This window comes from Lepisma saccharinum, chromosome 11 (genome assembly GCF_977018435.1).
Source record: "Lepisma saccharinum chromosome 11, izLepSacc3.1, whole genome shotgun sequence".
NCBI lineage: Eukaryota > Metazoa > Arthropoda > Insecta > Zygentoma > Lepismatidae > Lepisma > Lepisma saccharinum.
The window spans coordinates 21,157,505-21,183,509 of NC_139239.1; the positions used below are offsets into that span (position 1 = coordinate 21,157,505).

General features: G+C 38.8%; 1 protein-coding gene across 1 annotated transcript; it reads right to left on the bottom strand.

Moving 5' to 3' along the window:
• Positions 1-1,938: 1,938 nt before the first annotated feature.
• LOC145995167 (uncharacterized) lies at positions 1,939-22,370 on the bottom strand. Its single transcript, XM_083131718.1, has 6 exons — positions 22,205-22,370; positions 14,884-14,966; positions 12,259-12,421; positions 8,911-8,996; positions 5,436-5,580; positions 1,939-4,879 (listed from the first exon to the last, which is right to left on the bottom strand). The coding sequence occupies exons 2-6, from the start codon at positions 14,956-14,958 to the stop codon at positions 4,728-4,730; spliced, it is 621 nt and encodes a 206-aa protein (XP_082987844.1). The 5' UTR covers positions 14,959-14,966; positions 22,205-22,370; the 3' UTR covers positions 1,939-4,727.
• Positions 22,371-26,005: the final 3,635 nt, after the last annotated feature.

The window sequence follows — 26,005 nt, forward strand, 5'->3', positions numbered from 1 at the left end:
TAAGATTTCAGAATAGCTGCACGCACCATGAAACAATGGAACTAAAAATAATAAATTAGAATGGCTAAAACAACTTCAATGAACAAAGTGGATGAGTGGGTAGCAGCTGAAAAAGTTCATATGCTACTGTTTACGTCACTGGCGTACGCAGAGGGGGGCTGAAGTGGCAACAGCTTTGGATCATTTTGCATGTCGGAGAATGCTTAACATACACAATCCTGAAAGTAGATTGTGCGACATGGTTGTTCTTAACCATGTCTTCACGCATCGTATTGTGTTGAAAGATTTCTCGATAAAGCACGTTGTAGCCGGTAAAGTCATTGCAATCTTTGCGGCAGTACCTACAGAAAGATACATTGAAGCGGTATGAATCACGTTTTCGAATGTTGACGGTATGAGGGAATCTTTATTTGCATTGGTCTCCTTAAAAAAACAGCTTGTAGCCTCAGCCTCCATCTTATAACACTGTTAAGCCTTGTTTCCATGTTAATAAAACATTAAAATGCTGACCAAAGCAAACTTTTATAGAATAAAAAATATGCATAAAAACGTAACGTTTCCACCCTCTATCAGGTGTTGTGCGATGGAAACACATATGTTAACAAGATTAACTGCATTTATTACACAAACTCACAAACAAAGTAATACTTTACATTATAACGAAACTACGTTCCCCATTCCCGGTTCTGTTTGCACAGACTCTCGTCTAGCAACAGTAGCTTGCTTCTTCTTCCTCTAGGAGGCAGCACTACATTCCTCCCAGAGTTACAAAAAAAAAATTAACAAGGGTACCCATATCTGTCAGGGGGTACCTTAATCCTGGTCGATCTTCTAGGCACATGAGGAGTGGATGTTGGTCGTGGAGCAGCGTCAGCATCTTGGGGTTGATGGACATCAACGTCTGGTTGAGGTGGGGTAATTTTGGAATCTGAATTTCGATTCTCCGCCGCGCCTTCTGGTCCGGGTGGACTATCATCATCCCAGATTTCTGGATGGTTTTGTTGTCTGTGGGTCCTGTGACGAATCCAACGTGAATGTACCACTCTTTGAGTTCCATCGGCAAAGCGCACTTTGTATAGGTGAGTGCCACCCAACCTTTCTACAATATCTGCCTCGTTGAAGTTAGGTGACAAGTGCTTCGGTGATTGAACCCATATGGTTTCGGTAGGTGAAAATGTCCTGTATGGTTTGTTGTGGTTGCTCCTAGGTTTCAAGAAAGGAGGAGCTTCTGTCCTCTGAATTTTCGTCGAAAGCGTTAAATGTCAAGTTTGTGTACATATTTATGACTGTAAATCCAAACGTTTAACCTAACAACTATGAAAAGTGAGTTTTCACTTATAATTATACTCGATCTGCGTCGGATCACAATGTATCTATGAACGTGACAAAGCCTTTGTACGTTTCATGATTATTACTTGTTTCCACATTAGAAGGAATCTTGTTATATATATTTACACCACACTATTTAATTACCCCACCTCAACCAGACGTTGATGTCCATCAACCCCAAGATGCTGACGCTGCTCCACGACCAACATCCACTCCTCATGTGCCTAGAAGATCGACCAGGATTAAGGTACCCCCTGACAGATATGGGTACCCTTGTTAATTTTTTTTATAAGACTTAGACGGTTTATGCTTACCGTGTTATGACAAATTGCGTCAAACCGACACGTTTATGATTGTTCCAACAGTTTGTTGTACGAATGAGGACAGTCAGTCCGAGATGAAAAAACTTACGGAAATGTAAGGTTCTTGCAAATCCTGCAATCCATGAAGAGAAAAGTTCTTTTATACCGACTGCGCAATAATGTTGTGCGATGGAAACACATATGTTAACAAGATTAACTGCATTTATTACACAAACTCACAAACAAAGTAATACTTTACATTATAACGAAACTACGTTCCCCATTCCCGGTTCTGTTTGCACAGACTCTCGTCTAGCAACAGTAGCTTGCTTCTTCTTCCTCTAGGAGGCAGCACTACATCAGGGTCTTCTTCGGACGAATATTCACAATATTTTTTTAAGTAGACCAATGCAAATAAAGATTACCTCATATGCATAAAAGTTTGTCTTGGTCAGCATTTTAATGTTTTATCAGCTTATCGATCATACAGGAATGCACAATTGTCAATTTTTGTTACTGTTTGTGTTTTTGGATGTTTTATTACAGACACGAGCACTACAAATAACAAAACATGTTGAAAAGGTCACAATGCGAAACTCTCTTCGCTTGCATTCGCCTGACTGACTGGCACAACGTTTTTACTGACGTGCGAGTGTATATAAAATGTTTGTTTCAATCAGTGGCGAAGCTTCTATGAGGCTTTTAAGGCTTAGCCTACCCAAAAAATGTTGAAATTAAAATGTTCTTGTACCCTGTAACAATCAAAGTTCGTTAAAACGAATTAAACTATGTAATCCGCACGTTTGGTTCCGCCGATCCTTCCAGATGTCTCGGCAGTCAGGCCAGAAAGAGGAAAGCGCATTCGGTCCGAACTGTGAGGCTTTTGACGAAAAGCCTCGCGGTAAAAGGCAGCTATAGTGTGAGCTCTGTGTAGTTGGGAGGGGAGGGTAAGGGGAGGGGACTTCTGTTGATCAAGGCTTCAAGGAAAGAGTAATTGATACTTTTGCGACCAACAAGAATCGACGCATGGACCTGCTATATAAAAAAAATATAAGGTAGCAGATTTTTCAGCCTGCCCAGTATTTACGCCTTATCTTCGCCACTGGTTGCAATGTGCGCAACGCGCTGTGTTTTCGATATTGCATTTCTCAGTAAAGATAAACACATGAGTATCATACAGTTACCAAATGAAGAGTTCCCGATATTGCTAGTTCTCCGGCGAAAATCGTAGATCCAAGGCAGCAATAAGTGAATCGAGGTATGACAGATTTTTGCCGACAAAAGTACTCTTCTACACTTTCTGATGGGTAATTTTCACTATATTGTTGCCGTGAAGTGCAGCGAGGTCGTTTTGGCACCACATCAATGTGCTCATAAATTTGTTGAACTCGAACGTACAACTCTGCAAAGTTGCTGTCGGCATTTTCTCTGTCTCGCAGAATCAAGAAGGAACATTCACGTAATAGCCAGGGAGGGGCAAATGCCCGCCCTTGCCCTTATGTGGCGGCGCCTATGTTCTGCACTATCCACCTTTAGAATTCCAGCCCCCCCCGAAAAACAAATCCTGCGTACGCTAGTGGTTTACGTTCTGAAAATCTGCTACTGTTTAATTATACCGTTTGTGTTTGTGTGTGTGTGTGTGTGTGTGAAAAGGTGGGGGGTTTACATTAAGAGTTGATCAATGTGATTTAAAAAAATGGTAAAGTACTTACATAAAATTTTCCCATACCGATAACCACTATGATACAAAATGATGCAAAATTACAAATATAGCATGAAGAGCCAAAATGATAAATGAATGACTTTATGGACTTAGCCTTAATAAGAAGAAATTTGTTTTACAAAACCAGGTCAAAGACGGTTCAGTTACATAATTACATAATTTACAAAATGGCCGATAAACCCATGTGCAGTCGTATAACAGCAATGAACTTTCACAATGTGTATAGAGAATACCAATTCGAACAACTTTCTCAACAATGTTTTGCTCATTAATGCCTCGTTGATACCACAGTCGAAGAACGGAGTTCTATCCTGTAAGTATGCAGCCACGCAATACAGACTCACAGTTGACCCTCACGAAATTTTTCGTGTGATGCTCACAGACTTTATTAATAATCTTTGTTTTAAATAAACACTTTATGATCAGATAGGCCAAGAAAGAAATGGGCACCTTGCAATGTGTCTCCATTGAGGATCGAACCCGGGGCCTCTTGATTACAAAGCCACGGTGTTATTACTATGCCATCGGAGAGGCCCAAGGCTATCCTCTGGAGCGTCAATACATCTACAAAACTAACTTGATTAATGCAAAAGCATCAAATATCATAGCACGTGTGGGTATAGTGATAAATGTGTACCTTGAGGAAAAGAGCAAGTTTAGTGATTTCATTCTGCTGCCATGATAGTGTTTGCACAGCGTACAGTCGGTTTTAGACAGAAAAATCCAGTGATAATTTGTGTCACGTGGTTGCATACATACAGGTAGAAAATTTAGTGTTTCTAAGATCACAGCGTCGGAACGAGGTCTCGTATGGGGGAGGAGTAACAATCCTATCTCCATTACTAATGACTCGTGAGATGTTAATATGCACATGTTCATGTCAACCTCAACACAACCATGTGGCACAATATGTTTCTATAAAAAAGGCAACATTTTAAATAGATTACTATACTCTGTTGCAGGAGTCTGTGAAGCAAGTGCACGAAAACAAGTACTCTACGCAAATAATGACTCGAGAGGGAACCCATGAGAAAGGGATTGCATGGAGCGGCCAACGCGACTGCGGATGCCAGAGGTTTACAGTAGCGTGCACTGCTTTGCTCACTTTCTCCCCTTCTCTACCGTTCTGCGCGGCGTTACTCCACATACTCCTGCGACAGACTGTACTTATGTGAATTTTCTTGCTTGCAGAAATGATTACATACGTAGGTTCTTGGAAAAATATTTTTAGCTTCTTTGCAGCAATATCACTAAAACATAGTACAATGTTACTCTACCGTCTCCATCCGATAGAATATTCCAACTTATCTAAAGATAAAAGTTGTCATTTATAACAGTAATTTGACACAACATATGACCCTTCCATACTGCATTTACACAGCTGTTGTCTCATTCTGTTTATCTTCAGCTTCCTCATAATTCCTGTTCAAAGGTTGCATAAGAATGGGTGGCTGGTTTTGAAGTTCCTCTATAACATACTGCCGATACAGTCCAAAGACGCATACAAAGAAATATACGCCAACCACTGGAAGATAATATGAAGCAAGTTTTAAATCAAATCGTATTTCTTGGTCAATGGTCTAATTATGAAAACTTTGGTTACAACTTTCCAGTTGGAGATTCCAGTAACTATTCTTGAATTATTGGTTTGATTGATTGATTTAGTTTACTTCGCTTTTCTGCCATATTTGGCTAATCGTGAGGATGTGGAAAATTGATAGAAAAAATTATTTTTTAAAAAAAGAACAAAAACAATAATTTACTAAATATTTGATTAAGCAAGAATAATGTAAAAATCAAAAACTAAATTGCGATTCTTAAAAATTCTAAACGCACTCAGACTTGGCCCTTGATTAATTCTATAAAATATGCATAAACTAAGCAAAATACTGCTTCCATAGAACTACAAGAAAACCCCGCTCTGTGACCGAGTCCTTGATGTGTGGACTTAATCTCGTCACCGAAGTTCCATGTTCGAGTCCTAGGCTGGGCATTGATGTTCTTTTGTGATTGTCGTTGATGTCTTTACCGACGCGATTAGCTAAAGTGTCATAAATAAATAATACCAAAGGTATACCTACCTCCGTAAACAACAATAGAAATTAAAAATGCCAACGGTTTAGCATCTTGTATTCCGCCTACCAGAAGAATGATCAAAGCACCTGGGATCTGGAATAGAACAACTCCTTCTTGGACCAGCCATGGAACCAACATGAGACGTTTTGACTGAAAGATTCGATAACCAAATGTAAAAAATAATGTATAATTCACAAAAATATCATAACTTCCATTATTATAGCAAACAAGATAATGCACTGTCATTGGCGGATATAGGGATTAGGGATGTTCTCTGGAAGGAACACAGAATATAACTGTAACATTGTAAATATAATCTATATTTTTCTACATATGAAACAACGGAGCTCATACACCCTTGCATTAGATAAACTATTTTGTCTCGCCATTGTTTCCAGCTAGTCAAGGTTTCCTTGAGGTTTACTTTGTGCTCACATAAACTAATATTCTGGACTGGACGTCCCAGCCACTGTCCAATGTACCCCCACTTGGGAATCGAACACGGGTCGCCTTGATTACATGGCGACATCAAAAGCAATAATTGCTCTGCAATATTTGTATCAACAATGGTTAGAAAATGAAAAATAATAAATCCCAGGGCCGGATTTACCTCTTTGCCGCCCCTATGCCAAACAAGCTCATACCCCATACCGTTTATCAAGAATGAAAAATAATCTTTATTTTCTGTATTACTATTTTTACTATTAACGGCAAGCAGTATTAATTAAATGATTATTAATTAATATTAGCTAATATTAATGAGTTCGCCATTGCAACTGAAGAATCATTAGGTGATCCGCCACTGATGACTGATGCCCATGCCTGAGGAACATCGTAGAATTAACAGAGCACACAGTGGGCTCATCAACGGCACTTTCCTCACTTTTTTTCTGATTATATTTCTTCGGAACCTTCTTCAGAAATGCTTCCTACTATTCATCTTTCTCCGCTTTTCTCTTTTTGTATTGTGACCCACTTAGTCTTACTCTTTGATCACTCATAATGAGCGTAATGGCGTTTTAAACTTACCCCCAACAAACGCACGTCCGACACTGACACACGCGAGACGCGACACGCCACCTACTTCTTGCATAATATTCTCGAGCAACTAACAGTAGAATAGTACAATGCGAACCCCTTTAATAATGCTTGCGCCAACAGTTTAATTCTCAACAATTCAACGCGAATCACATGCTTTCGATATGCGGCCAATGCCGGCAGTAACAAGGAACGGCGTTCCTGGAACGCAGTCAAGCCGGTGTTGTCTTTCAAAAGCAAGCGGCAGGCTCCACGTTCTTGCCGCAATCGCCGACCCGGCTCAGCACAATACTGTATATTCGAAACAACAACGTCGGTAATTAAAACAACAAATTAGTAAACTAGCTCCGAGCCCTGCTAGCCTATCTCTCTTATGAAATATTCTTCGTTAACTTATATTTACAATACAACTACATTAAGTCATTCCATTCGTGTGTCCGGAGAAAAAAGAGGCAATCCAAGAATTAGGTATTCCTTATAAATTTAAAACAAGCAATCGTGCCGCCCCTACCAAAGTGCCGCTCTAGGCCCGGGCCTATGAGGCCTATTGGGAAATCCGGGCCCTGCTTTAGACGAAAGCATTTTTTTCTTAACATTTATGCCATGACCAAAATGCTGCCGTGTAAAGTGAGAAATCTTATGGCATTTCAGATGCCATGGCATTTCTCAAGGATAGGCTCGGTCCGTAGCATTTTTCGTAGCGTAACCAATCAGAAGCGACCTCTAGGTCACGAGTGCAGCTGTAATGGCGGCCGTGCGAGATGTAAACAATGTATCACTTCGCATTTTTAAAAGCCGATAACTATTCAACTGAGAGGAATAACGTTTCATGTAAAACAATATTAGGTACAAAACAATGGCGTTCCATAAATATATACTTTACAGCATTTACTGTGCGCGTATGGAAGAATATTTTAGTTGCTTCAATTGTAAACACCCTGCACTCAGCATAGATGGTGTAACTCGACGTGTCTTTCGTACTGTATACGTTATACAGTGTAATCGCAAAAGCTTACCGACATCTTACATGAAATGCTTGCGTGTAAGGTACCATCTGCTATAAGATTTTTGGAAGCATTTACGTAGTAGCATTTATGCTAGGAAAAATGTTAAAGGAAATGGTTTCGTCTAAAGCGGGACTTAGAATGCACTTCCTCAGACGAAACTTTCAGACACATCGGAATTCGAAATCATATATCAATGTAATAACTGGGGAACGGATTTTTAGGTGCAAAATTATTGTCGGGAAAGCGAGAAAAGGTTCTGAAAATGTTTTCAAAAAGGTGCTGATAAAATGCCATTATTCAATGCTCTCTTTTTCTGCGCCTTCTGTATATAATGCGCGCGGACCGCGTAGAGAGCTGTGGTTCTGCCGAATAGGTTTTGTTGAAGTTTGAGTTTTCTCTCGCGGGTTTTGCTACATTATCTTGGGAACTATTGGGGCTGCAAAGATTATATTATACCATTTTATAGCTCTCGTTCTGCTCTACGAAATGAGACTATAGGCTTTTATGTAGATCGTCAAGAAGAGTGAAAATCGTCTATTTTTCTGTCCATTTTTTTTAACAAAACATGAAAGAAAAGAAAGGAAAAGAAGGTGCTGAAGCATCAAACAGATCGGTGTCAAAACGGCTAAATTTTTGGTAAGGTCCTGCACCTTAAAATCAATTCTCTAGTAATAACTACATAATTCTTTGAGGACCTCAACAAGTCTCCAATTCTATTTCTGGCGTCTACACATTTCAGTGTCCAAGAGATCCAGTCATTGTTGAAATATTTGTGATATATCTCTTTGTTGTCAAGAAAAGGTATCACTCGGTAGCAGCTATTGACGGATTCCGTTTTATGTCGCTCGAATATTTTTTATTCGCTGGGAAATAACGATGCAATCACTTTTTTTTAACATTTTGCCATCCCATTTTTGGAGGGGCGCGTGCATCCGGATCCCTCCCACTAAATCTGCTAATGTGAACATCCACAGTGGGGTAGTCAGGGAAAACGTAGATCTAAAGGGCTTAAAACAGTGCTTGAACTAAGTAGTAATACTGGGACTATGTTGTTCCAAATTTAATACTACTGTTAATAAAATTGGTTATTGCTATTATTAAAAAAATAACAGCCATTTAAAGCTCTTACAAATGCTACTGACAGGCAATGTCCTAAATACATTCTTACTGAAACACTAGATTGTTATAGTATATACTTTCAATGTAACAAGAAATATTACCACAGACATTAGGTGGGATATTTTCAAAACTAATATCTTTTCATATGATCTCATTTTCGAGGGTTCTAGGTTAGAATCTTCTTTTGTCTTCTTTCATCTAATCATCATCATCCTCACCAAACCGAATAATCTAAAGAGGCGGCATTAAGAAGAAAAGTACAAATACAATACAGAAATTACCAATCAATAGACAAGAAAAGTGATGGAATATTTACCATTCTGACCCCGAGAATCAATACAATTGATGCAAAGATATTGACCAGGGCTAAAGCAAGCAGAGACGCTGCCAAAAGTTGGGTAACTGCAATAGAAAAGGGACAGAGCAATATCAGTTTGAATCTATCTGTCAAATTTCAGGTCAAGCGAGATATTTTATCAACTATTTTTAGAGTCGTTTCCAAATTTTCAAATTCTAAAATGAACATTAACTGAACTAACTAGCCTACTATAGGGCAAAATATTATAACTCTACCTGCTTCCTGCCACTCAGTGTTGAGTCACGTGGACTCGTGTCTTCTACACTTTCACAGTGCAAATTATTCGCACGGTGCTTTTTCTGTTTGCTTGTGGACATAGGCCTCGACTTGGGGGTAGGGGGGGGGGCAAGGCAAATGCACGTAGAAGGACACGTTTTATGTATATTTAGATACAAAGTATTATTTATGACGATCTTGCCCTCCAAAATTTATCTTAAGTTGGTGCCTCTGCTTGTGGACATTCACCACCATCTTCCCTCCATTCGAAAGTAAAACTCTTCCATGCCGAAAATCTCCTAGAAGCACTACAAACACTAACACCACCACAAAGAAACCTCTCATGTCGCACATGAATTGTATACTAGCGTCAACATCGAAAAATATAAGAAGTACAAGCTTCTTTATGACTTGGGCCCGCTGTAGACCAAAGAATTTCCCTTAGTATTTTTCTTAACATAAAGGTAAAAAAAAAGGTAAAGTGCTCCCCTGTGCTTAGCACTACGCCATGAAGGCGTATAGGGGGTGTGGGGGTAACGCCCCACACTTTCTTGATCCGGTCGTGAGTGGGGATCAGCATCACGCCCCTGACCGCCTTTACCCCCTAGGGTTTCCCCCAGGTACCCATGTTATTCGACGCTGGGTGGGCGCCGGAGCCGCTTCCAACGTTAGAAAAGTTCCCGGATTTGAACCGACCGGGGATCGAACCCGGGACCTTGAGCATGGTAGTCAGACGCGTTACCGACTGAGCCACCACGGCCACATTTCTTAACATTTATGCCATAATCAAAATTCTAACGTGTATAGTGAAAAAAGTCTTATGGCATTAAAGATACCAAGGATAGAATCGTAGCATTTTTCATAGCATAACCAATCAGAAGAGACTTCTAGGTCACGAGTACAGATGCAAACAATGTATCACTTCACATTTTTAAAAGCCGATAACTATTCAACCGAGAGGAATATCGTTTCCTATGAAAAGGTAGCGCTGCTTAAATACATGCTTTATAGTGTATGCAGTACACATAATGTGAAAGAATAAACTCTACCCCTCGGTGCAAGATAATGGTAACCCACAGTTTGACAGAAATTGAGTTACAGTTGTTTCACGAGCCTACATCTTCCCTCCTGTTTTGTCAGAGTTCGCATGTGATACTTCCATGTATGTTTTCTGACGTGAGCAAAACTATACCATCACCACATATTTGTAGCAATATAATGGTTGCCCTCAAGGCAAGACGTCCACCGTGCTGGGGAAGCGTGCACGTCCATCGGAGCAATTGGAAAGTGATCTTGTCGGAGATATAAGTGATTTTGAAGATAGTGATTCATCTTACAACCCATCAAGCAGTGGAACTTCCTCCAGATAATTATGAAAGTACAAGTATTTGTTTCTTTCGTTTTCACTCATTGTGTTGCACCGGAAAAAAAGTTTTGTGTTGAATATCATTATCTTGCACCTAAATTCTCTGAAAAAATGTTTCGGTGTCGCCATTAGAGACTGCTCCCATGACCTCGGATGATAAAGTTGCTGCTACATCAGATCTCAAGTTTACTTTTCAATAGAAATCACCTAAAAAACGACAAAAGGAAATGCGACCACTGGGTGCGGTGCCAAAATAGAAGAATTTGCGAAACAGTGGGCGTGAATACATATCAAAGAAAGAAAAAGGTGAAAGCAGCTGTTCCTGGTAAAATATCCGGTAGTTGTGCACCACTGCAACAATATCAGTAACCGCCCGTTACAAATCATAACCGGAATGTTACAGGAAATTCTTCAGTGTAAAGTGTTGTCTGCTATAAGATTTTTGGAAGCATGTATGCTAGCAAAAATGCCAAGGGAAATGTTTCCATCTAAAGCTGGCTTTGTATGCATTAGCGACCTAGCACCAATCTACAGGGTGATCCACTATTATGTCCCTATATTTATTCCACCATATATCTGTCAGTATCGATGTATCATCAATGTACTGTTGCATTATGCTCTGTTCCATGCCATTACATAATTTTGTCATAGCTGTTGTCTGTTGTAGGTCTAACCACGAAGAAGTGAAGAAAAAGTGAAGATGACGCATAGATTAAACGTTGCTGAAACAATGAATACGGAGAGGTATGTGCACATGCTAGAAACTTTCGTTCATCTCATTGTTGCACTTTAAGCACGATGCCGCACCTCCCCATTTTCCGTTTATTTCACGAGAATGGCTTGGCAATGCCTTTCCAGGCCGCCTTATCGGATGACGCGGAAATGTTGATTGGCCACAGAGAAGCCCACACTTGACCCCATTGGATTTCTTTCTCTGGGGGTACTTGAAAGAGAAAGTGTATGCCAGAAAACCGCGCGATTTGGACACTTTGGAAGCAGTGATAAGGGAGGAGTGTGCGCACGTGCCAAGAGATATGTTACAACGAAACGTTGGACCCCGCCTGCAATGGTGTGTTACTAATGCTGATTATATTTTCAGACACATCGGAACTCGAAAATACTTCCGTAACACTACTTCAATGTAATAATTAGGGAACTGATTTTAGGTGCAAAATTATTGTCGGGAAAGGGTAAAAAGATTCTGAAAATGTTTTCAAAAAGGTACTGATAAAATGCCTTCATTCAATACTCTCTTTTTCTGCGCCTTATGTATATAATGCGCGCGGACCGCATAGAGAATGATGCTTACATGTTGAATTATGAAATGGTAAGGACCATACTACAATATACAATTGAAAGTAACCATGTAACATCATTAATCACTGATATATATATATATATAGTGAAATAAAAATAGGGACATACTATTTTCAATCACACAGCGCCAGGAAGGGGGGAAAACCATAACACACAGAGGCGGTGAGGTTTAGCAACCCCAGTGGCCGGTTCGTCGACGTGGTTGGTTTTAGTTTACACGGCTCTCTACTGTTTTTTGTTTTGGCGGGAAGCCGGTAGAGTTAAATCTTTTGCGCTGTAAACCATACTACGAAAAATACAAGAAACACCAATTAATTTGATACATTGCATATGATGCAAGTATTTACGTTTCGTGTCTCAATCAGGTTCAATTTTTTGAAAGTTCTAAAGAATTGGTTACAACTTACCTATATAGTATTTAACTAATTCATTTTCAGATATTGGTTTGGTCATATATTTCTCTCCGAAGTTAAAGTCGTAGAACGTCACCTTCTTCGCTGTTGGAGTGTATATGTTAAAAGGATCACCAATCGCTATGCTGGAGACGATGACTCCAACAATTCCTAGAATCTGCAACAAGTCAGAAATGCATACTTTTGTTCGCACAATTTATACAAGGCTTATTAAAAACGTTAAGCACATTATGAGACCTTCAAAGAGATCTCTATAGTTACTTCCAAAGAAAAAAATACTTTGAAGGCCTATGAGTGTCAAAATAATGCAATTACAAGTATAAGTTACTATTTTCTAGGAAATGAAACTGTAATCAGTTACTTTTTTGAAATGAATAACAGTAACCTTTCCTCAGTTAGAAGCTTGTTATGCAAGCGTTTTGAATTGCTGACAGCAAGCTCACAAAAGTGGTCTGTTTTTGCAGGCTCACGGGATTTTCCGCTCATAAGAAACAATAGTAGTGGGGATAGTGAAGTGGTAACAGTGCTGCCATCCCATCTCTTTTCGCAAGAAAAGTGTTCATCCCATCAGAGATTATTGCTGGGAATGAAAAATAACGGACAAAATATGGCGAAAATTGGGGGGGGGGCATGCCCTCCTTAATTGCAGCCATTGCTTAACGACATGAAAGTATAGTAGCTGTGATATTTTTGCTTTAGAAAGCATTTTTCTCTCCGAAAGTATCAACAACAAGTACACAATTTATGCAACCAATCAAATCGCGGCGCTGCCTCCGTGGGGGACGACCGAAGTTGTATATTTTTTTACTTTCGTTTTTTTTCTTGATAACGTAAAATTAGTTTTTTGAATGACCGTACTGACAGTCCTAATGTGGACTGCACAAAACGAGGTATGAGTTGGAATTCTAAAATTCGTTAGCTCAGCGCACTACGACGCCAGGGATTCGGGATTCGAATCAAGGCCTGTGTAAGCCTCCCTTCATCAATTTCAACATATCATCTTCGCAACTGTAAAAAAAGTGGCAGAAAAGCAAAGTAAAATAAACCAAATCAATCAATCTACCAGTCGTAGTTTCTGAGATATTACATTTCATTTACAACAATACGGAATTTCAAATTTCCTTTCCTGCTGAAAACGCGTTGAAGCATGTACCAAGAAAAGCTCGAGTGATAAGGGTTAACCACTATATCGGGAAATCCTGTTATTTCCCATTTCCATGTATTAATACTCTAGACAACTTTCCTTGTTGAATTTGTGGTTTCATTGCATTTCACGTATGCTCAACATTATTTGAACCTGGACCAACAACAAATGGAATTCAGTTCAAGCTTCTCGATAACATAACATGAAATTTACTTATAAGAGCAACATTTTGTTCATAACATTGTATATAATTTATCACCGCAAACTATCCGTTAAAAACATATAATCATTCATTTAAAAAAAATATTAGAAATTGGGGCATTGTGGAAATAAACGACCTGTATCGCGAATATGTTCACATGCTGCATATGCAACCCCTAACATACTAATGTTAAGCGGGTTTCGTGCTGTCAAGGGTGATTCTAGAACTGGCCAGTTCGAAAGACATTTAGGTTTCACACAATCTCGTATTTCGGTTATTTTATGTCGCTTTTCTACATCTTGGATTAATCGCTACGATGAGGATATGCGAGTAATTGATGCATTACCCAAGGTTCGAACTTGGAATCTCTGGTTTCATAGCACGTTGCGCTCACCACCCCGCCATTGAGGCCGGTTATACTTTACTGACCAATTACTCAAGAAGGAACAAATATCACTAAAATAGCTTTACCTAGACTAGATTACAAGACTAGACCTTACCTAGATTACAAAAAAATATTTCCAGTAGTCCCAGTTAAGGCTGCGCCGGACGTTTCGCCTGCGGTAGCAAAGACGATTTCGAAAATTCCCTTCCTTTTCGAGAAACCTTATGATATTTCAAATTCTGAGAAATTAAAACTCTTTAAAATTCCTTCCACAGCATTCGAGTGAATTTTCGTAAGCCTAAATTATATTGAAATATATATATATATATATAATATATGTAATTTCAAATCAGAAATTTTCTTGTATTGCATTGGGATATTTTAATCAGGATTAACATCCTTTCATTTTAACATTATTTTCATTTGGCTCCATACCTCATGAATTGACTACTTCTCAAGATAGGATTCTTAATGTTAGCAATAATATTAAAATTTATGTGAAGTAATATATAATGAATAATATAAATCTTTGGAAAGGTACGGCAAATGTCATTTTTGCAATCTGGTGCACAATCTACGGTAGAAATCTAGCTGAGAAAGAATAAAATGATCACGCTTACAGCGCCAATCTCCGCGAAGTAATGGAACAAGATGTCTTTCAGCACATTCTATAATTTAAAAATTAGTTATTTAACTTGTCATTTGTCTACGTTTGCGTCTCTTGTATTTTATCTCCATGTATTCACTAGATTTAAGGTATATAACATTTTTTATGATGGTATTTTTAAACATCTCGCTGCACCTGGCGTATATCTTTGGAAACATAAGTTTACAGAGTTGCTGGCAAGACCAATATGATAAAACAGCTGAAAATAAAATATGACTTACTATTTCAATAATTCCGATCATTTGGGTTCCCCTCTTCAGACCGAAGCAGCAACAACACCAGTCCATCGAAGCCATGGTAGCACCTGAAACAGAGTATATGATATATTCAACGAGTATTGAATATACAGCGTGTTTCAAAAGTCGCGCAACCATAACTATGATCGCTTATAACACGAAAACTGGTAGAGATATTCACCCTAGGTTATAAATAGAGTGACCATAATATTTTGGCCAAAAACGGGACATTCCAAGGAGGTCAGTTTACTCCCTCCTGAAAAATCGGTTAAGGCTAATTATAAAAGTGTTGTTAGTATTAAAATATATTATTATTATTTAAAGTATGGATCGCATAAATGATGCATTATAAACAATAAACACAATGTGATTTTCCTTTGTCAAGAGGGGTAATACTAACAAATGAAAATGATATTAAAGAAGAAATAAAAAGCAGGCTTAATTCAGGAAATGCGTGTTACTTACCTCTTCATAAACTTTTATCCCCTCGTATAATATCTAAGAAACTAAGTCAAATAAACAAAACAGTAATTTTGCCTGTAGTATTATATGGATGCAAAACGTGGTCCCTTACATTGAAAGAGGAGCATAAATTAAGAGTATTTGAAAATAAGATCCTTAGAAAAATATTTGGACCTAAAAGGGATGAGGAGACAGGTGAGTGGGGATGGTTACATAATTTGTATTCATCTGCAGATATTATTAGAATCATTAAATCACGAAGACTTAGGTGGGCAGGCCATGTGTCACGAATGGAAGAGGAAAGAAGAGTTTACATGATTTTTGTGGGGAAACCTAATGGTAAGAAACCAGTAGGAAGGCCAAGACAATGTTGAGATTGACCTAAAGGAAATCGGTAAGGATGGATAAGATTGAATTGACCTTGCCCAGGAGAGGGACAAATGGAAGACTTGTGTTGCTGCAGCCATAAACCTTCGGTTTTGAGAAGGCTAGAGAGTTAGTTAGTTAGTTAGCTGTCAAAAGGTATTAATTTTACAATCTTGGAATGACTTGCATAGTGTTTCTGGTCCCTTCTGATCAAATTTTAACGATAGTCCTACGCTGAAATTGAGAATGCCAGAAGTAATTATCAGAAGCACTAAGTTTTTGAGAACAGCTTCTTCTTCATCAACCGTTCATAAAATTCCACGAAAAACTTAACCCCAAAAATCTGACATACAACGCGAGATTTGTATTTTCAGCTTGTGTCAAGACGCAGGAATTTAAATTATTTTTGCAGATCCGTATTGAAGATACATGTACTACCCTTCTTGGCCATGCTTACTTAACACATTGGGGTCTCACGACGGGCATAGCCCGCAGTGCACTTACAGCCGGGAAGAAATAACCTGGCAGTAACGTCACTCCCTGCTAAGTCAGCGTTGCCAACTACTATGAAAGGAACCATAGCACGAGTAAGAGTACGAGCAGCAAGGATCGCGGTGCAAACTACAGCCGGGAAGAAATAACCTGGCAGTAACGTCACTCCCTGCTAAGTCAGCGTTGCCAACTACTATGAAAGGAACCATAGCACGAGTAAGAGTACGAGCAGCAAGGATCGCGGTGCAAACTACCAATCTTCAATTTAATGTTAGCACTGCTAGATGTTTATTTTATGTTTGTTTATTTTAATTATTTCATATAATTCGGCTTTCAGCAAACCTTCTGCATGCGGAATATTGTGAGATGATAGCCACGACTTCATTTCATCCTTCTGCTGTTTGATGTTGGGATTTTTTTCAGTAACTTGTTGTGGTATGGAGGATTGTCACACACAATAACAAGTTTGGGGGCAGATTGGAAAGAAGCTGTTCTTCGAACCACAACATAAAATGGTTAGCGTTCATCTCCCCATGATAGTCACCAGAAGTTGTTTTTGAAAGGAACACTAACTTCGCCCCTCCACAAATCCACTTTCACCACCGGCATGCACAATAATAAACCTGGGACCCTTTCCTGTTGGCACTTTTAACCCCCCCCCCCCCGAATCTTTGGAATCCAGCCAAACTTTGGGGACAGTGTGGTGTGTGTTCACGAAACTTTCATCCATATAAATGAAAGACCGGCGGTTTGCTCTGTGCGCAGTTCTTTAACTTCACGCAACGCAACGATGCTGTTTCGTTCAAGGAGTAGCTTCCTGCTGTTTACGCTGTGCTTTTTTAAATCTGAATCCTAATTTTCTTATGATCATACGCAACGACCAACGCGAAACCTTAAAATTAACATTTTCTTGCAGTTCCTTCATCAGTTTATGTATGGTGACAACAATGCCTTTCGTGTATTAAACAATGGATTGTTTGGCGCACGACTGCTTTATCAAAAGAATCCAGATTTGTGACACGTTGCTGGGCGTTCGGTCGGTTTTTGCCCGCCGTTGAAAAAGATTTCCCGCTCGCAATCGCAACACTTTTGTGTTTCTTCTTCAAAATTCTCCACACAGATCTTTCACTGACACCTGTCGCCACGGGCGTTCTGTGAACAGCTGTGGTTTTGTTTTCATCGCAATCAAAGTACTTATACACATTGAAAACTATTTCTCTTGTATCGCTGTGCAAGGGCTTACCTTTCTTTACTCCACTGCTCATTCTACAACAATGACAAAACCAACCAAAAAACCCTCCCTAACAAAGAAACAAAATAGCCTGCAATCCCTCGCTCGTAGCTGCGGTTTGTTAGACTAATTAGCAGTGTGGGGGTTTGCACGCCTGCATCACCCCTCTCGGAATGATTTTGATTGGTTTGCACGCCACCTTGTCGTCCGCTCTAGCGAATGAGCCTTCGCATCTGGAAGGAGAGGTGAAGGTGGGAGATGACGTCACTGCCAAGCTATTTCTTCTGCGCTGTAGAGTCAATGTGGACGAACGACGGGCATAGCCCGTCCAGCGGTGTGTAATCGCTTTGCCGATTGAACTGCGTGCTATATTCGTAGTTTGTCTCATGTGCGTGTTCATTCAAGCCTCTTTGTCCAAGTATACCAGAGAGGCCATTCCAGTTGGATATAGAGTGGTCCAATATTCGTTTAGAAGATCCCCCGCAAAGACCTGTTTTTCAAGAGGATGCAAGAGTGACTACTCCTGTAGATTGCAACAGTTCTCCAATGGATTGTTTCTCAATTTTCTTTGATGAAAATATGGTGAAGCACATCAAAACAGAAACGAACAGGTATGCTAATAGTAGTATTTCAAAACTCAAGAGAACTAATAAATTGAAGAAAAACAGTCTGTGGTTATCAATGAAATTTACAAATTTTTTGCTATAATATTAGATAATTATGTGTGTGCTGCATAAAAGTAGCATCAAGAAATACTGGAGCCAAAGGGCTTTTCTTCATTCAACATTTGCTGCAAAAGTTATGTCCAGGGATAGATTTCACTCTATTTTGGCTCCAGGGATAGATTTCACTCTATTTTGGCTATGTTACACCTAAATAACAATGATTATTATATTCCGTACAAAGAGCCAAACCATGATCCATTGTTCAAATTGAGGCCGTATGTTGATTTTCTGTCAGAAACTTTCAAAGGCTCACTTTCTCCTACAGAAAATCTGACCATTGATGAAGGTATTTGTCCATTTAGAGGTAGAATACGATTTCGGGTCTACATGAAAAGCAAACCGGAAAAATATGGAATGAAAATGTATATTCTGACTGAGTCTCACTCTGGTTATGTATTGGGGTTCGAAACTTACACTGGCAAAGGATACTTGGATAATTCAATAATTGCACTCTTTGACCGCCTTACTATGGCAAGGGTCACACAGTATACATGGATAGGTATTATTCAAGTCCATTAGTGCATTCATATCTTTTGAAAAAGGAGACTCTTGCTGTGGGAACAATACAAGGAAACAGAAAACATTTGCCCAAAAAACTGAAGGAAATCAAGCTAGAAAAGGGAGAAATGACTTTCTATCACAGTAATGAACTCATGTTCTGCCAATGGAGGGACACTCGTGATGTATTGACTATTGATACTTAGCACAAAACATGAAGCTACTGTTTCAGAAGTGTCGGTAAAATGTAAGGGACGTCGAGAGCAGAAAATAAAGCCAGATGCTGTATTGGATTATAATCAGAATAAGACTGGAGTTGATCGGAATGATCAACTTGTGAGCTACTATGCTTTCAAACGAAAATCATTGAAATGGTGGAAAAATATGTTTTTCCATTTGTTCATTAGGTCAGTGGTGAATGCGTATGTAATTTATAAGAAAATAGACAGGGAAAATCATAATATGTCTCTGGAAGAGTTCATCATCCAAGTAGGGGAAGCGCTACTGATCAAAGCTGGCGAAGATATTCAAGGTCAAACATCAATGTCAACTACAGCAGATAGGCTAACAGAACGCCATTTTCCAAGGAAAATCCCCCCTACAGAGAAAAAGTCAAGGCCCTGTAGGTCATGTAAAGTTTGTGGAGACAGGCACAAAAAAGAAACTGGCAAGTGGGCAAAAAAAGACACAACATTTTACTGTGACGTTGCTCTCTGCGTTCCTGAATGTTTCGAACTTTTCATACAAAAGCTAATTACCTGTAATTTGTAATTATTTTTTGTTGTGTGCACATAAGAAGTATTCTTATGCAAGATTCAAAAGATGTATTGATAGTTTATGTAGTTTTTGCATTGTTAATTATTGAAATTTCCGGATTACGAACTTAAAATATCTCTATATTAACATTTGTTACAATGTTGTACTTTTTTTTCCACAAAACATTGCTGAAAAAAATTCAAAAATGTCTGAAAATGAAAAGAAAATTTAACATTTTTTTGTTAATTGAAAAGAGGAAGTTTTGTAGATTTAAGAAATGTGTGGTAAATAAAAACAAATTAAAAATATTTTTCTATGATTTTTTTTAAAAACAACCAAAAACCGCAGACCAGAGGTAAAAATGCTGTATTATGAGGCCAGACCCGAATGTATTGCTCTACAAAGGCACACAAAAAATACAACGCGAGACGCAAGCTAACTTAACATTAACAATAAACTGCTGTCTGCTCGAAAGTTCTCAACTACAATGGAACATTTTGATTGTTATAAAGTGCTTGAAATGCAGTTTAGCTGTTTTGCCACAGTGTTGAAATGGCGTTAGTTTAAAAATTCCAACATTTTTAAAGCATTTCTCTCTCTTAAATTTAGACTTGGCTTTCGAGCTAACTCCTAGTATTTTATAAAACGAGACAAATGGTGATTTTTTTTAATCATACCAACTGGACGTATGGTCACACTAGTTATAAAGCGTCGTCTACAGAGGAAATTTGTTTACAACTTTTCAATTTCGAGGTAGAAAAGAAATACGAAATTATCGCAGAGTGACAATTCGCATGTTACTGGCTAATCTATGGTTTGCAACCAACAGGTGAACAGGGGTCATGTGTAGCACTTGATAAGACTTGGGAATAGCGATTTTATGGGAGAAGTGAAAAGTTATATTTTAGTGGCATATAGCTGGGACCAAAAAACACTCTCATTGACTTGCGCAACAAATTGAGTAAAGATTTACGGAACGAACTAAAATTCAAAATCTCTAAGAATAAAATTAGATCAGTCACTCCTAATTGAACAAGCCTTTTATTCTGTACAAGATGTTGTAGACGTTGAGCTTGTTTTGTCTATGCACATGGGCATCGGGAGGGGGAGCCCCCCTGGAAATTGACATCGTTCATTTAAAGATACAAGAAAGCCGAACGTTTGTTACTCTTATGGTTAAGAACAGGAATAAAGTTCATTTAGTTAGTATACATGCAGAATAATCAAAGTAAAAATGCATTGGATCGAAACCATTAAGTGAAAAATACAGGAACAAGGTTATACTCTACCATTTCATACAAAGAACAAATGGTTCCACGATTTTCAAAATTCTAATATTTACAGTTGTACGCGTAGATGAGAGTTCACACAACAAACTTTATGAGAGAAAAAATCCTCCTAACATTTACAGCCTATTCTTGTACGGGACGTGCAAAAGTTAATATCAAAATGCTTTCAGATACTAACTGCATAAAATACAAAAGAAATAATGGAAAATAGTTGTGCTGGTATTCACTCGTTTGGTGGATTGTTATTATTATTATTATATAATAATAATTATAATTATTATTTCGAATAAAATTTGTTTTTATTAGTTTATAATATTTATTATTGTATAATGACATTTATAGCCGTCGTAATAATACTGTTATTTTTTCTGCCATTCAACTTTTATCATTTGCCCGATCCCCCTCCCCTGCAAAAATTTCTGGCGACGCCCATGTCTATGCATAAAGTTCGCTTAAATGGCCGAGATCGAAAATGTGTGGGGCGCTACCTCCATATCCCTCTACGTCGTCGTCTTGCAATCAAGGGGTCCCGGGTTCGATACCCGGTGGAGGCACATTGTGGTTCGGATTCTACTTTAAACTGTAGGTCCAATCCCGATTAGCCTTACTGTGCATAAAGTGAACTTAAAACACCAAATCAGTCAATCCATATCCCTCTAAATGCTTTCATGACATGTATGTGCAACTTTACCTTACCTTACATTTGTGTGTGCGGAGGGGGTGTATAGTTTCCTTTTATCTATTCTTAGATAATTGTTAATTTCCACTCATCAAAATTGTGAAGTTTGTAATATAACTAGTTCAAAGTAATGTTTAGGGTTTCCGCGTAGCTAAATGGTTAATACTCTCACCTTTGGTGTGGGCGGTCCCGGGTTCGAGTTCCCCCAAAGTTTCGGTGTTGATTCAGCATCTTGAGAATAATTGGGGAACTTCAGAACTTCGAAAGAAGAAGTAGCTAGCGGGATCCGGTCTCGAAAGCTCAGCGACGATGGGACTCTGTCACCTAACGAAAAAACCGCTTGGCAAGTCGTTTTTTCCTACGTGCTGGTTACCAGGTCTGGGAGTACAACACAGTCTAAGGGCACTGGGTACGTTCGCGAGCGTGTGTTGGGGGGGGGGGGCGTGATTTCCTGTAGAACGCCACAAAACAACATTGTCAACAAAACATATTCCACGCATGCAGTGAAAACTTAACTACTTAGTTTGCAACACTGTTTGGACACAAAAAAAAAATACGCTAAAGGTTATTCGTGATATATTCACGCTCTTTTTCTCTCTCTTTTCGCGGGAACCACATCGGCCACCTGAAATTAAGTTACACACTATAGTAACAATAACAAAATTGACAACTGCGCACAAATTAGCAGACACAAACGTACAAACATATAAGCTTTAAAGTTAGTTGTGCAAATCGGAAATCGTGCAATTGTTAGAACCAGCCAATACGAGAAGTAAAGCAGAAAAGAGTATTTTTAAAAATCATGAACCTTTTATCCTCTGCAGCACACGCTAAACTTGATAAAAGAACGTGAAATTTGCTGTCATCCACATTAATATCAGACGGTATCAAAAACGCAGAACGTCTTCCAGATTGATCTCAGGTGGCATCAAAAACACAGACTTCCAACACAAGCACGCCTTTTTCGATCTTCCTCGGGCTGTACACCAACGCAAGGTTGGAGAGGTTAGTGCTGCCAGTGTTGATAACTACGACGCCAAATATTCCCTGAAGGTTTCTCGCAATATCCCTCTGAGGGATTTTTATCTGGATGCAAAAGATGTACCTCATTTACTAAACACCGTCTAAATGCTTTAAAATGTCCGTTTCATAGTTATTAAATAAGAAAAACCCTCGGAATTCGCTTCTGGTGCACAAAGAGAAACCGAAGCAAAGCGTACCCCCTTTCTTAGAACGGTTTGTGATGTTTGTAAACATCACTGCTCACAGCTTATTGTTATCCGACACTCCTCGTGGCGCCGTTCCAGGCAGGCGGGAACGGATCCGAGTCGTTTTCACGTTCAGAAGACACAATGGGCTCTTATGGGCAATGCTTTTCTTATAGAAATACGAGCGCGCTGTTGTCAAATTTCTAAAGTAAAAAAAAAAAAAAGTAAAGTAAAGTATTCCCCTGTGCATAGCACCACGCCATGAAGGCGTATAGGGGGTGTGGGGGTAACGCCCCACACTTTCTTGATCCGGTCGTGAATGGGGGTGATGTGATCAGCATCACGCCCCTGACCGCCTTTACCCCCCAGGGTTTCCCCCAGGTACCCATGTTATTCGACGCTGGGTAGGCGCCGGGGCCGCTTCCACCGTTAGAAAAGTTCCCGGATTTGAACCGGCCGGGGATCGAACCCGGGACCTTGAGCATGGTAGTCAGACGCGTTAGCTTAAGTAAAATCGGTAAATGCAGTTTTGCAGGAAATTTTGTAGAGAATACGATGGTGAACACAAAAAACTGGTAACTTGCTTACATAATTTTAGATAAATTAAAAACGCAAATTTTCTGTGAAAACACAATTTTTACATTGTTTTCATTCCTAACGTTGAAACATGCCGTAAAATTGAAGCATTCATTATTAAAAAAATTGACACTGTTTTTTAATTGTCGTAGGTGATGGTGGTACTCAGAATTTATCAATACTTTAAAGCATATTTGCATTAAAAAATATTCAAATAAAGTATGTGGAGATTTTTTATATTCGTGTAGTAGAAAATGTCGTCGCTGGCCATTTCTTGTTCTGTAATTCCAAGTAAAAACTTCCAGCGACAAAGTTGTGGAGAAAATAATGAAATTATTTTTTATAACCACTCAAAGGTTCCCAGAAATATTACTTCCATGCATTTGGAGTTTCTTTTTAACCCGAACCGCGCGCGAAGTAAAGAGACGTTGTCTGGCCATCTTGAGCTGGCTCACCGCAGCATTCCGGCTAATCACCACCAACTTTTCGAGTTATTTTATTTCCATTCAGTAAAAATATGAACTTCATGCAGTTTGTTATAATAGAATTGAAATAACTTAAATTTAATAATTGACAATTATTTCCAATGCTGCTGTTGTGAGCAACATTAGTGCTGTCGCAAATACACGTTGTTTTTGTTTACATTACTGTCGACATTAATACTGAAATGAAGATCACCTTTCAGTTTCCAACGTACACATAAATTCATAGACGACATATTAACCTTTGAAAGGCTTTCCAACACGTGACAAAATATGGGGCTTCAAGATAGAAATATGACATGCCTTGCTTGAGTCATTTACGTCTTATCAGTTCACGTGGGCCATAACTCATTTGTTTGTTTGGGTTGCAATTTGAATCAAACCCATGTGCCAGGTTCCCCTTACTTGAGTGAGAGTAGACTTTTTCCCTCTCTCGAAAAAGTGTTTTCAGTTGTGTGAGCTCTCAGTGATTTTTACTTTTTTAAGTGATTTCTGAAGTGTCATATTCGTGCATTACACTCGCGTGTGTAGTGATCGCAATGGATCATAGTAAAAAGGGTAACTGTAACGTTCACAGTATAATATTAATATTAATAATTACATATAATTATCATTATATATACAAAATATGTAACACCTTCATTGTGAAGGAAGGTCATCATTTCCCGGCGACATGAGCTAGCGCTGTATTGGCAACACTGTGCGGTTTCTCCATAAGCGCCGTTGTGTCTTCTGAACGTGAAAACGAAGTCGTTTTCACGTTCAGAAGAGACAACGGCGCTTATGGAGAAACCGCACAGTGTTGCCAATACAGCGCTAGCTCATGTCGCCGGGAAATGATGACCTTCCTTCACAATGAAGGTGTTACATATTTTGTATATATATAATGATAATTATATGTACTTATTAATGTTAATATTATACTGTGAACGTTACAGTTACCCTTTTTACTATGATCCATTGCGATCACTACACACGCGAGTGTAATGCACGAATATGACACCAGAAATTACTTAAAAAAGTAAAAATCACTGAGCGCTCACACAACTGAAAACACTTTTTCGGGAGAGGGAAAAAGTTTAAACAGACCAAAGTAGATCTCTCACTCAAGTAAGGGGAACCTGGCACATGGGTTAAATTCAAGTTGCAACCCAAACAAACAAATGAGTTATGGCCCACGTGAACTGATAAGACGTGAATGACTCAAGCAAGGCATGTCATATTTCTATCTTGAAGCCCCATATTTTGTCACGTGTTGGAAAGCCTTTCAAAGGTTAATGTGGTGTCTATGAATTTATGTGTACGTTGGAAACTGAAAGGTGATCTTCATTTCAGTATTAATGTCGACAGTAATGTAAACAAAAACAACGTGTATTTGCGACAGCACTAATGTTGCTCACAACAGCAGCATTGGAAATAATTGTCAATTATTAAATTTAAGTTATTTCAATTCTATTATAACAAACTGCATGAAGTTCATATTTTTACTGAATAGAAATAAAATAACAACTCGAAAACTTGGTGGTGATAGCCGGAATGCTGCGGTGAGTCGGCTCAAGATGGCCAGACAACGTCTCCTTACTTCGCGCGCGGTTCGGGTTAAAAAGAAACTCCAAATGCATGGAAGTAATATTTCTGGGAACCTTTAAGTGGTTATAAAAAATAATTTCATTATTTTCTCCACAACTTTGTCGCTGGAAGTTTTTACTGGGAATTACAGAACAAAAAATGGCCAGCGACAACATTTTCTACTGCACGAATATAAAAAATCTCCACATACTTTATTTGAATATTTTTTAATGCGAATATGCTTTAAAGTATTGATAAATTCTGAGTACCACCATCACCTATAACAATTAAAAAACAGTGTCAATTTTTTTAATAATGAATGCTTCAATTTTACGGCATGTTTCAACGTTAGGAATGAAAACAAAGCAAAAATTTTGTTTTCACAGAAAATTTGCGTTTTTAATTTATCTAAAATTATCTAAGCAAGTTACCAGTTTTTTGTGTTCACCATCGTATTCTCTACAAAATTTCCTGCAAAACTGCAGGTGCCGATATTACTTAAGCTAAATTTGTAAATCCAGAAATTTCACAACAGCGCGCTCGTATTTCCCATAAGAAAAGCATTGCCCATAAGAGCCCATTGTGTCTTCTGAACGTGAAAACGACTCTGGTGTAAATTATAAAGTTCGTGTGTGTTTGTGCGCAGGGCAGGGCAGTGTCCAGTATGGGAAAACCGCAATACAAGCAACATTATCGGAAGGAGTGGGAAAAACTGTACAAATGGTTGGCCCCTGTCGATAGTGACACGGCGAAAGCGTATTGTAAGGACTGCAA

Coding starts and splice junctions, on each gene's coding strand:
- LOC145995167 (XM_083131718.1), bottom strand. CDS start 14,958: ATGGCTTCGATGGACTGGTGTTGTTGCTGCTTCGGTCTGAAGAGGGGA. Junction 12,422..14,883: donor TGATCGGAATTATTGAAATA/GTAAGTCATATT, acceptor GACTTGTTGCAG/ATTCTAGGAATTGTTGGAGT. Junction 4,880..5,435: donor TTCTATTGTTGTTTACGGAG/GTAGGTATACCT, acceptor ATTATCTTCCAG/TGGTTGGCGTATATTTCTTT.